The 13518-nt window shown below is 48.0% G+C and overlaps 1 protein-coding gene across 1 annotated transcript in view; it reads right to left on the reverse strand.

Annotated features, from left to right (window-relative positions):
* Nucleotides 1–13518, reverse strand: part of fndc3ba (fibronectin type III domain containing 3Ba) — a 314503-nt gene that overhangs the window by 31460 nt on the left and 269525 nt on the right. Inside the window, exons 22-23 of the mRNA XM_080186086.1 lie at nt 9302–9582; nt 358–576 (exon numbers count right to left, since the gene is read on the reverse strand). Of these exons, the coding sequence (XP_080042212.1) occupies nt 358–576; nt 9302–9582 (500 nt within the window). The remainder of the gene's footprint in view (nt 1–357; nt 577–9301; nt 9583–13518) is intronic.

The following is a 13518-nucleotide window of genomic DNA, read 5'->3' on the forward strand; positions in this document are numbered from 1 at the left end:
GAAGTGCATAAATTCACTGGAGCTGTCAAGGGAGCCGTCAAAAGTGTAAAAACGTCCAAAGTATCCAGGTGAATTATTAATAGCAATTGTCAAAAGACTCACATTTCTACAGCACCTTTCACAATCTCAGGATGTCCTGAAGTTCTTTTCAGTTAACTGTGTGATTTTACATTCCACTCATTGTTATAATGTCAGATACGCAGAATCCGATTACCACATAGCAAGATCCCACCAATAGGAATGAGTTAAATGGCCAGATTATCTGTAAGTTAGTGATGTTGGATGAGGGGTAAATATTGCCCCAGGTCACATCAATCAGGTTCCCCCATTAATCTTTCATGCACAAGGGGTACTTACTTTCCACTCCGTTCCTCCATCTGGAGCATGTAGACAGTTTCCACATCGGTTATTAGTACTTTGGTACTGCTGCTGTCCCCCCACTTCAGCTTAAGGCTCTGGGGTCCGGAGGCTGCACACTCTAGCCGCGGAGGAGCTGGGGGCAGGGGTCTTGTCTTGGCCTTCACTGTCTGGCTGAAGGGGCCAGCCCCGATCCCGTTCACCGCCCGAACCCTGATCCTGAGAGTGCAAAGAGGAAATAAAAGGTTAAAGGGGTAAATCTTTATCTGAATCTAGCCAGAAATTCACGTGAAACTGCTGGAAGTGACGGGTTACAATCGAACTGTGTGCCGGGCTTCAGAAAGGACGCAGGGGAGATTCACGAGAAGGGTGCCACAGACAGCAAGATGAGCAGAGAGCGCAATTAGGAAAGAGTGGGGAGGGAGGCGAGTGCAGCTCGTCAGATAAATCTTTCAAAGCGCTAGCACAGGCACGATGGGCCAAATGGCTGAATGCGGGGGCTGTAAGATGCTGTGGCGTCTGTCTATCCCTACACTGATATGAAGATGCTGGCGTTGGACTGGGGTAAACACAGTAAGAAGTCTCACAACACCAGGTGACGAAGGGGCAAACCCTGAAAGCTTGTGAGTTTACCATCAAATAAATTGGTTGGACTTTAACCTGGTGTTGTGAGACTTCTCACTGTGTTTACCCCTACCCTGCCATACTAGAATCTATACTTGAAAGGACAGTTCTTCAGCAGACACTGCATCTGAAAACTGGCTGTAAGAAAGGGCTCGTTGTCTTGTCTTTTTCCCTTTGTGACCATCCTTTCTCTACTCACTCCTGCCTCTCGCGGGAATCACCAGGCCAGCGCCTCCCGGACGAGTTGAGACTTTGGGGTCGTGAGTTCAGGCTGAGCAATAGCTGCCTTGAAGCTTAGCTTCAAATTTCAATATTTGTGTTTTTTTTCCCCCTGTCGTTGGGCTTGGGGAACGGACAGTTCTCTTTTCCCTCCAATGAATCCATTCTGCTCACCTCAAGCTCCCTGTTCCACATTCCCACCATTCCCTGGGTAGAACCATGGAACACCACAGCACAGAAACGGGCCTCTTGGCTGTGCCCGAACCATAATTCTCCTGAAATTCTGATTGGGTTTATTACTGACTGATACATATGGCTGAGTGTTATGTATGTAGCTGGGGTGTTATGTCTCTTTGAAAGAACAGATCAGGTGACCTGCGAGGCCAAGCTTCCACCTTGGGTGGAGCTTGGGGAATCAGTCCTAGACTGAGTACGCGGTGGTTGGGACATTCGATAAAATATTTCTTGTTTGAATCTTACCGACCTTCCTCATGGTCTTGAGATAGTAAATAGGCCAAACAGCTTAACATTGATAGTTTTGGTCATCTCTCCAACTCCCTGGGTGGCATTGTGGCACAGTGGTTAGCACCACTGCCTCACAGTGCCGGGGATCCGGGTTCCATTCCTGGCTTTGGGTCACTGCTCGGGGTTTGCGCCTTCTCCCCATGTCTGTGTGGGCTTCCTCCGGGTGCTCCAGTTTCCACCCACAGTGTGAAAGACGTGCTGGTTAGGGTGCATTGGCCATGCTAAATTCTCCCTCAGTGTACTGAGCAACACCTGAAGTGTGACGACTTGTGGATTTTCACAGTAACTTCATTGCAGCGTTAATGCAAGCCTACTTGAGACACTAATAAAAAGAACGAAAACCTTTAACCTCCCCCCTCCCTCAGAAGTGCATTCCTTTTTACTCAGTGAGTTGTGATCTGGAAGACACTGTCTGAAGTTTAAAGTTTATTTATCAGAGTCACAAGTAGGTTTACATTAACACTGCAATGAAGTTACTATGAAAATCCCTCAGCCTCCACACTTTGGTGCCTGTTCAGGTACGCTGAAGGAGAATTTAGCAAGGCCAATGCATCTAACCAGCACGTTTTTTGGACTATGGGACGAAACCCACGCAGACACGAGGAGAACGTGCAGACTCCTCACAGACGGTGACCCAAGCTGGGAATCGAACCTGGGTCCCTGGCGCTGTGAGGCAGCAATGCTAACCACTGTGCCACCGCGAAAGGGCAGAGGAAGCAGATTCAATATAAATTACAAAAAGGGGGAGTGAGGGACTACCCGAACAATTTCTGAGGTTCTCGGAAAGAGCTGGAGGAGTGGGAGATATTCCAAAGGGTCAGTACAGGCAGGAAGGCTGAATGGCCTCACTCTGTGCAGTGTGTTTCAATTATGAATTTTCCTCTGGGTCTGCGTGACGGGCCTCACCTTTTGTAAACACAAGAGATTACTTGGTATTTATTTCCAATGTTTATTTAATCTTTCACTTTTTCACCCTGAGGTAACAGATGGTGCAGTTGATTGGGAGCTGGGATCGACACACACACATACACCCACGCACACACACCCACGCACGCACACACCCACGCACACACACAATCGCCGCTTTAGAACCACAAGTGTTTTTAAATTTTGAATGCCTGTCGTTGAGGTAGCAATCCCGAGTAAACTCACCTTCCCCTGCCTCCCCACCGGTACCATTGCTACATTGACTTTATGTAGCTGTATGTGCTTACGTAACGTACACACTTTATACAGTATCTGCTGTAGCTCAACGGGTAACACTCTCATTGCTTGAGTCAACAAGGTTGTGGGTTCAAGTCCCACTCCACACCTTGAGCACAAAATACAGGACTGCCACACTACTCCTGAGGGAAGTGTCAACTTTCAGAGATATTAAACTAAGCCCCTTGTCTGACCTTCGCTCTTTATAGTGAGGGGGATTGAATATAAAAGCAGGGAGGTCTTGCTGCGACTGTACAGGGCACTGGTGAGGCCACAGCTGGAGTAGTGTGTGCAGTTTTGGTCACCGCACTTGCGCAAGGATATATTGGCCTTGGAGGGAGTGCAGAGGAGGTTCACTAGGCTGATACTGGAGATGAGGGGGTTGGACTACGAAGAGAGACTAAATAGACTGGGTCTGTACTCGTTGGAGTTTAGAAGGCTGAGGGGGGATCTTATACAGATGTATAAGATGATGAAGGGGATGGATAGGGTAGAGGTAGAGAGATTCTTCCGCTTAGAAAGGATAGCAGGACTAGAGGGCACAGTCTCAAGATAAGAGGGGTGCAGTTTAGAACGGAGTTGAGGAGGAACTTCTTCACTCAAAGGGTGGTGAATCTCTGGAATTCTCTGCCCGTTGAAGTGGTGGAGGCTACCTTGCTGAATATATTGAAGTCACGGGTAGATAGGTTTCTGACAGACAGGGGAATTAAGGGTTATGGGGAGAAAGCGGGAATGTGGAACTGACCCACTTCAGATCAGCCATGATCTTATTGAATGGCGGGGCAGGCTCGAAGGGCTAGATGGCCGACTCCTGCTCCTGTTTCTTATGTTCTTATGACCTCTTAGATGGAGATAAAACTAGAAACAGGAGTAGACCATTCAGCCCTTCAAACCTGCTCCACCGTTCATTTAGATCATTAACAAATTCAATAGCCTGATCCCCTCTACCATCCTTAAGCCCCAAGAGATATATCTAATTTCTTCTTGAAATCACACGACGTTTTTGCTTCAACTACATTTTGGGGCGGCGAATTCCACACATTCACCGCCCTCTGGGTAAAGAAATTTCTCCTCCCCTCAGTCCTAAAGGGTTTACCCAATGGACAGCCAGGATGGAAGAGTCAATTACTGGGTGGGGGGGGCACAGGTTTACGGTGCGAAGGGCAAGGTTTACAGGAGATGTACGAGGCAAGTTTTTTACACAGAGAGTAGTGGGTGCCTGGGACTCGCTGCCAGGGGAGGTAATGGAAGCAGATACTTTAATGACTTTTGAGGGGTGTCTTGACAAATACATGGTTAGGATGGGAATAGAGGGATATGGTCCCCGGAGGGTAGGGGGTTTTAGTTCAGTCGGGCAGCATGGTCGGTGCAGGCTTAGAGGGCCGAAGGGCCTGTTCCTGTGCTGGAATTTTCTTTGTTCTTTGTGATCCTCAAACGATGACCCCTAGCTCTGGACTCCCTCACCGTTGGGAGCATTCTTTCTGAATCTGTCCTGTTTTACCCTGTAAGAAATATTTGGAATAAAAGAAGGGGTGAATATTATGTCACAGGTGTGTAAAGTCTGCTCTGAGACAACATCTGGAGCAACTGTGTTCAGTCTGGGCAAAGCATCTCAGGAAAGGTATTTTTCTATGGGAGGGTCCTTCACAGAATGGCACTGGGGCTGAAATGGTTAAATCTGTAGATAATATATTCCGCTCCTTTTTCCAAATCGTTAATATATAATGTGAACAGTTGGGGTCCTAGCTCAGATCCCTGCGGAACCTCACTAGTCGCTGACTGTCAATCAGAAACAGGCTCATTTATCGCTTCCTATCTGCTAACCAGCTTTCTGCCCATCTCAAGACATTACCTACAATCCCACGTGCTTTAACTTTACGTAACGGTCTGTTATGTGAGACTTTGTTGAAAGCCTTCTGAAAGTCTCAATAAACCACATCCACTGGTTCTCCTTGGTTGACTCAACTCGTAACATCCCCAAAGAATTGCAGTAGCTTTGTCAAGCACGATTTCTCTTTTGTAAACCCATGCATACTTTGACTGATTATACCACTGCCTTCCAAATGCCAAGTTATGAAATCTTGATAATAGAGAGAAGAAATTTATCCTCATTTCTGTCTTCAATGGGTGACCCCCTCACTCTGAGATTTTACTCTCTGGTCCTGGACTCTCCCACCGTGGGAAACAACCTCTCAGCATCTAGCTTAAGGCACAGACCAGCCCTGACCTAACTGATTGGTGGGACAGACTTTGGGAGCGTGTGGAAGAGTTCACTGGATAGTGATCGGGAAGGGCAACCTTCACTCCTTCTCTATTCCCTATAGTATTGGACGGAATTAGTCAATTCACCACTGGGTGATCTGTTGAGAGGCTGCATTCACCACATTGGTCACAGGACGTCAACATTAAACTTCTCACTGTCTTCTGATTGGCTATAAGATCACTCGTTGTCTTCTGATTGGCTCTAAGCTCACTTGCTGTCTTCTGATTGGCTATAAGGTCACTTGCTGTCTTCTGATTGGCTCTAAGGTCACTCACTGTCTTCTGATTGGCTCTAAGGTCACTCGCTGTCTTTTGATTGGCTATAAGTCTAGTTGGGAGGGCAGACAGAAGCCTCGGAACACCTCACCCAGGAAACAGCATCTTCAACAGTGACAATTTTCTTTTAAGGTTCATTGCCAGAGTTTAAAAGCTACGAGGCTGGGAGAGATTATAACTCATAGAATCATGGAATTCCTACAGAACAGAACCCCTTCGCGTCTGCATCGACTCAGCATTTTACCCAAGCCCGATCACTATAACCCTATGTGTTTAGCCCACTAATCCCCCTAACCTACACACCTTGGGACACTAAGGGGCAATTTAGCATGTTTCTGATAGACAGGGGAATTAAGGGTTATGGGGAGAAAGCGGGAAAGTGGAACTGATCCACTTCAGATCAGCCATGATCTTATTGAATGGCGGGGCAGGCTCGAGGGGCTGGATGGCCTACTCCTGCTCCTATTTCTTATGTTCGATCCACCTAACCTGTATATCTTTGGACTGTGGGAGGAAACCGGAGCACCCGGAGGAAACCCACGCAGACACGGGGAAAATGTGCAAACTCCACACAGACAGTGACCCAAGCCAGGAATCGAACCTGGGGGTCCCTGGCACAGTGCTAGCCACCGTGCCGTGCACGGAGATGTAGGGATGATCTGAAATGAAAGCCTTTCCTGATTCTTTTTCTGCCGAGCCTGTCTGTTTAATTGGGGGGTTAATTTAGTGCTTTATCTTTGCTGCCACTACACGTGTTTCAGTTGCGAAGACACCAATGCATTGCAAAATGCAAATCGATCATAACGTTACCCTAGCAGTGAATTTGAGATGGATTGGAGCATCAGCCTTGCCTCGGAGTGCAGTGCTCGCCCCTCAGCGAAAAGGTGCTCAGTTTGACCCCCGCTGGCACGCGCAGTGCAGTACCGAGGGAACGCTGCACTGTCAGAGGTGCTGTCCTTGATGCAAAGTGATAAACAAAGGTTCCACCTGCCAATGGGACGCGTAAGAGCAGAAAGCTCTCTCCCCCGGCAGCCTGGCTCAACCTTAATCCCGCAATCAACATCGCCGTTTGTGGGATCTTGCTGTGCATAAATTGGCGGCCAGATTTCCTGCACCGCAACAGTGACGACACTTGAGAAACAATGTTATAGAATCCCTACAGCGCGGAAGGAGGCCATTCGGCCCATCAAGTCTGCACCGACAACAAACCCACCCGGCCCCTACTCCCCATAGCCCCGACAACGGTTTATTACCTACGGCAAATGTTTGGGATGTGCTGAGGTCACCGTAAGGAAGGCAAGTTTCTTTCTGTCTTTAACAGAGGAAGTGAGTTCTCTCAGGGCAGTGGGGGTGATTTCTCAGGGCGGGTTGGAGAGAGAGGAGGAGGCCAGCAGGAAGACTCACGCTGATCCTGATGACCTCGTTTGCTAAATTAATCCATTTACCCCCCCCCCCAGCTGCAGTAATCTATATTTGAAGACATGAGATCCGGAGGAGCTTCCCACTTCATGGTCTGGAACGCTGGACAGTGCACGGAAACAGGAACCGCACTCCCACAGTCCCTCTGACTCACAAAGTGATAAGAACAGTACAGCGCAGAAACAGGCCCTTTGGCCCTCCAAGCCTGCCCCTATCATTGTTGTTCTGTCGAGACCAACTGCCTGAATCACTCTATTCCCTGTCTGTTCATGTGTCTATCCAGGTAGGTCTTAAATGTCACTAACGTATCAGCCTCAACCGCCTCTCCTGGCAGTGCATTCCAGGCCCCCACCCCTCTCTGTATAAAAAACTCCTCCCGTACATCTCCACTGAACCTTCCCCCCGCCTTATCTTGAATTTGTGCCCCCCTGTAATTGTCACTTCTGCCCTGGGAAAAATCTTCCAACTGTTCACCCTATCCACACCCCTCATAATTTTATAAACTTCTATCAGGTCGCCCCCTCAGCCTCCGTCTTTCCAGGGAGAACAATCCCAGTTTATTCAAACTCTCCTCATAGTGTAACTCTAACCTTAACACAAAAGCATAGCTCTATTTCCCAGTCACTGAACCTGAGTGCACAGCAGAATCGTTCGTCTTTTAAAGTGACAGTGTGTGTGAGCGCATGTGTGGGTGAGTGTGAGTGTGTGTGCGTGTGAGCATGTGTGTGTGTGAGTGCATGTGTGTGAGTGCATGTGTGTGTGTGTGTGTGTGTGCGTGCGTGTGTGAGTGCATAAGTGTGAGTGTGAGCGTGTGTGTGAACGTATGTGCATGTGTGTGTATGTGAGAGCATGTGTGTATGTGAATGTGCATGTACATGTGAGTGTATGTGTGTGTGTGTGTGAGCGCACGTGCTTGTGTGTGAGTGTATGTGTGTGTGTGAGTGCGTGTGTGTGGTGCGTGTGCATGTGTGTGTGAACGAGTGTGAGTGTGTAAGTGTGTGTGTGTGCATATGTGTGCGTGTGTGTGTGTGTGTGAGACCATCTATCACAGTTCACCCTCTGATTTCAGCTTCCCTGCTGTTTGGCCGTTCACACCCTTTATTCTCTCTCTGGGGACTGCCATTAGCAGCCTTTCCCCTGGTTTCTGTGGCTATGACTCATCTTTCATTCCCCCCCCCCCGCAGTATAAATATCTCCCACTTTCTCTGCCTTTTAGCTTTGACAAAGGGTCATCTGGACTCGAAACGTCAGCTCTTTTCTCTCCTTATAGTGCAGAAGGATGTTGCAGGTTAGAGAGGGACGTAGGTAAGCTACAGAGCTGGGCTGAGAGGTGACAAATAGAGTTTAATGCAGAAAAGTGTGAAATGATTCACTTTGGAAGGAGTAACAGGAATGTAGAGTACTGGACTAATGATAAGTTACTTGGTAGTGTGGATGAGCAGAGAGATCTCAGTGTACATGTGCATAGCTCCCTGAAGGTTGGCATTCAGGTTGGTAGAGTTGTTGAGAAGGCATACAGTGTGTTAGCTTTTATTGGTAGAGGGATTGAATTTCAGAGCCATGAGATCATGTTGCAGCTGTACAAAACTCTGGTACGGCCACACTTGGAGTATTGTATACAGTTCTGGACGCCGCATTATCGGAAGGATGTGGAAGCATTGGAAAGGATGCAGAGGAGATTTACCAGGATGTCCCCTGGTATGGTGGGAAGGTCTTACGAGGAAAGGCTGAGGTACTTGAGGCTGTTTTGGTTAGACAGAAGAAGGTTAAGAGGTGACTTAATAGAGGCATACAAGATAATCAGAGGATTAGATAGGGTGGACAGTGTGAGCCTTTTGCCTCAGATGGAGATGGCTAACACGAGGGGACATAGCTTTAAATTGAGGAATGATAGACATAGGACGGATGTCAGAGGTAGGTTCTTTACTCAGAGAGGAGTAAGGGCGTGGAATGCCCTGCCTGCAGCAGTAGTGGACTCACCAACATTAAGGGCATTTAAATGGTCATTGGATAAACATATGGATGATATTGGAATAGTTTTGGTGAGATGGGCTATAGATTCATTCCACTGGTCAGCACAACATCGAGGGCCAAAGGGCCTGTACTGCGCTGTAATGTTCTATGTTCCATGTTCTTCCAGATGCTGTCAGACCTGCTGAGATTTTCCAGCGCTCTCTCTTTTGATCACAGATGAGTTTTATGCTTCACCCCAACTCCGATTCCCACTTCCTTGCCCAGGGAGTTGCTAACAGCGAGCGTCTTCTCTCTTTTCACCTCCACCATCACCCCCTCCCCTCCACCCCCTCCCAGTTGAACTCCTCACTCAACCAAAGCTCCTGATTCAGCTCCAAGGTTCACAGCAGCTGTGTCAGGTTTGTGGCTGAGGGTGTGCACCGTGTGGTGTGAGACGGTTTACCTGTACGAGGTGTCTGGCAGGAGTTCCCGGATGACGTAGGCCGTGACATTGTCCACTGTTAGCTGGCTCTCTCCAAGGTCGATGTTGTACGAGAGGATCTCTGACCCGTTACTGCACGGTTCCACCCACTTGACCGCCAGGCAGGTGGATGAGGAGGTCAGACAGGAGTCCAGGTGCTGGTCATCCAAGACGGAGAGGGTGGAGACGGCAGCGGGAACTGAGGCGGGCGTTGTGTGAGTGACCACACCACTGTAAGGCCCCGAGCCTGCCTGGTTAGTCGCCTGAGCAGGAAGGGAAAGAGAAAAGACTGTCAGGAGGACACAAAGGAACTGCCCTGCATCAAGAAAGAAACCTCGACTCACAAGTCATGAGTCATTCTGCTGTCACACAGCGCCAGGGACCCAGGTTCAATTCCAGCCTCAGGTCACTGTCTGAGTGGACACATTCTCCCTCCGGGTGCTCTGGTTTCGTCCCACAGTCTGAAAGACGTGCTGGTTAGGTGGATTGGCCGTGCTAAATTGACTCTAGTGTCAGGGGGATTAGCAAGGTAAGTGTGTGGGGTTACGGGAATAGGGTCTGGATGGGATTGTTGTCTGTACAGACTCGATGGGCCAAATGGCCTCCTTCTGTACCGTAGAGATTCCATGATTCTATGATTCTGAAGCCCCCCCCCGCACCAGGTCTGGGGTCAAGAAGGACCCCACATGGTGGCAAACATTCACTGTGTGAGTCCACAAACTGCAAGGTAACAATCCTCGGAATCACAGAATGTTACAACACAAGAGAAGGTTATGCGGTCCATTCTTCCTGTGCAAGCTCTTTGAAAGAGCCATCCAACTAGTTAAATTCTCCAGGCTCTTTCCCTAGAATCTTGTCAACTTTAACCCTTCAAATATTTCTCCAATCTCCTTTTTGGAGTTTGTAATTAATCTGCTCCCACTTACACTCCAGACCACAATAACTCGCTGCATAAAAAACTTCTCCTCAGTGCCAATGTCCATTTAAATTAATTCGATTTCAGTCGCAAGGCCAAAGGGATCATGGGACATGGGGAACAGGCAGGGAAATGGAACTGAGGTCAAAGAAGGGCTGGATATCCCACTCTGCTGTACCCTCCCCAATGTATTTACATCCTCTCTGCAATGGAGTGATCAGAATTATGCACAGTACTCTAGCTGTGGCCTAATGAGTGTTTTATTCAGTTCCAGTACAATCTTCCTGCTCTTATACTCTGTACCTTGGCTAATGAAAGAATTCCATTTGCCTTCTGAACCATCTTATCGACCTGTCTTTCTATACAGGTGGTCAAGAAAGCATATGGCACTAGGTAGAAAAATTGGCAGGTCATGCTGCAGCTGTACAGAACCTTAGTTAGGCCTCATTTGGAATATTGTGTACAATTCTGGTGGCCATGTCACCAGAAGGGTGTGGATGCTTTGGAGCGGGTTACAGAAGAGGTTTACCAGGTAGTTGCCTGGCGTGGAGGGCAGTAGCTATGAGGAGAGGTTGGAGAAACTTGGTTCGTTCTCACTGGAACGACAGAGAATGAGGGGTGGCCTGATAGAGGTTTACAAGATTGAGTGGCATGGAGAGAGTGGATAGTCAGATACTCTTCCCTAGGGTAGAAAAGCTTAATACTTGGGGACATAGGTTTAAGGTGCGAGGGGAAAAGTTTAGAGGAGATGTGGGAGGCAAGTTTTTTTAACACAAGAGGATGGTGAATGTCTAGAACGTGCTGCCCAGGGAGGTGTTGGGAGCAGGTACATTAACGGCACTAAACAAATACATGGATAGGATGGGAATGGAGGGATGTGACTCTGTAAGTGTATACGGTTTTAGTTTAGTCAGAGCATCATGATCAGTGCAGACCTGGAGAGTTGAACGGCCTGTTCCTGTGATGTAGTTTTCTTTGCTCTTTGTTCTACTGTCAGGGATGTGTGGACACTCTCTCCAGGCTCCCTCATGCTATGAGTAATTATTGGCCGACGCTTACTGAGAGCAACTCTCAGTCTGACTGTTACAAGGCTTTTCTATTGTTGACCGACTTAAGCAAAGACCAGATTCTGACTGCAGTTATAAAGTGAAACTGATATCAATTCAACCAAGTTTTGGGAGTTTATGTTTGAGGAGCCTGTGGCAGGAACAGCATGGAAAAAGAATGTATATTTCTCTAAAGCACCCTTTCAAAATCTTAATGTGTTTCAGAACCAGTGATGTTGGTTTTTGAGGAATGGTCATTGTTGTAACGTCGGAAACATGCTCATTTGTGCACTGCAAGATCCCACAAACAGAAGTTCATAAGATACAGGAGCAGAATCAGGCCATTCGGCCCATCGAGTCCGCTCCGCCGTTCGATCATGGGTGATATGCTTCTCATCCCCATTTTCCTGCCTTCTCCCCATAACCCTTTAACCCAATTACCAATTAAAAATCTGTCTAACTCCTCCTTAAATTTACTCACTGTCCCAGCACCCACCGCACTTGGGGGCAGCGAATTCCACAGATTCACAACCCTTTGGGAGAAGTAGTTTCCCCTCAACTCTGTTTTAAATTTGCTGCCCCTTATCCTAAGACTATGACCTCTCGTCCCAGACTGCCCCACAAGGGGAGGTATCTACTCCACATCTACTTTATCCAAACCTTTTATCATCTTGTATACCTCAACTTGGTCTGTGTTTAATGAAGTTGGACGAGGGATGAACAGTGTCCAGGACACTAGGGAGAATCCCTCTTTGAAACGGTGCCCAGGGATTTGAGATGATCACCTGAGGAGCGCTGTTAACCTCCGACAGTGCAGCACTCCCTCAGTACTGCACTGGGAGTGTCAGCCTGGATGATGGAGCTCAAGTCCCCACAGTTTTGACCGAGGGGGCTGGCGAGGTGGAGTTCTGAGGTACTGAGAGGTAAATGTGTGAGGATACAAGAGAATTCAGAGGGACTGGAACGGAGGAAGAAAGGGATGCTCAGGAGAGCAGAGTTGCTCCCCTGAACATCCCTAGAGGGATGGAGTTTAAAAACAGCGAGGTTATCTCGCAGCTGTATAAGGTGCTGGTGAGGCCACACTTGGAGTTACTGTGTACAGTTTTGGTCTCCTTACTTGAGAAAGGATATACTGGCACTGGACGGGGTGCAGAGGAGATTCACTAGGTCGATTTCGGAGTTGAGAGGGTTGGCTTATGAGGAGAGACTGAGTAGACTGGGGCTATACTCATTAGAATTCAGAAGAATGAGGGGAGATCTTAAAGAAACATATAAGATTATGAAGGGAATAGATAAGATAGAAGCAGGGAAGTTGTTTCCACTGGCAGGTGAAATGAGAACGAGGGGGATGGCCTCAAAATAAGGGGAAGCAGATTTAGGACTGAGTTGAGGAGGAACTTCTTCACACAAAGAACATAAAACATAGAACATAGAACATTACAGCGCAGAACAGGCCCTTCGGCCCACGATGTTGCGCCGACCAGTTACAAAAACAATGACCCACTAGCCTATACCAATCCCTTTTCGTCCATAAACCTATCCAGAGATCTCTTAAACGCCCCCAAACTAGACGCATTTACAACTGCAGCAGGCAGGGCATTCCAATCCCTCACCACCCGCTGGGTAAAGAACCTACCTCTGACATCCGTCCTGTAGCTACCCCCCCTTAATTTAAAGCCATGCCCCCTCGTGCTAGCTTTCTCCATCAGAGGAAAAAGGCTATCACTATCCACCCTATCTAAACCTCTAATCATCTTATATGTTTCAATAAGATCCCCTCTTAGCCGCCTTCTTTCCAATGAAAACAACCCCAAATCCCTCAGTCTCTCCTCATAGGACCTCCCCACCATACCAGGCAACATCCTAGTAAACCTCCTCTGCACCCTCTCCAATGCCTCCACATCCTTCTTGTAATGTGGGGACCAGAACTGCACACAGTACTCCAAGTGCGGCCGCACCAGAGTTGTGTACAGTTGCAACATGACGCTGCGGCTCCTAAATTCAATCCCCCTACCAATAAACGCCAAGACACCGTACGCCTTCTTAACAACCTTATCTACTTGATTCCCAACTTTCAGGGATCTATGTACACATACACCTAGATCCCTCTGTTCATCCACACTATTCAAAGTCCTCCCGTTAGCCCTATACTCAACACATCTGTTGCTCCTACCAAAGTGAATTACCTCACACTTCTCCGCATTAAATTCCATCCGCCACCTCTCGGCCCAGCTCTG

The sequence above is a fragment of the Carcharhinus amblyrhynchos genome, chromosome 3 (genome assembly GCF_965287045.1).
Source record: "Carcharhinus amblyrhynchos chromosome 3, sCarAmb.v2.hapA, whole genome shotgun sequence".
NCBI lineage: Eukaryota > Metazoa > Chordata > Chondrichthyes > Carcharhiniformes > Carcharhinidae > Carcharhinus > Carcharhinus amblyrhynchos.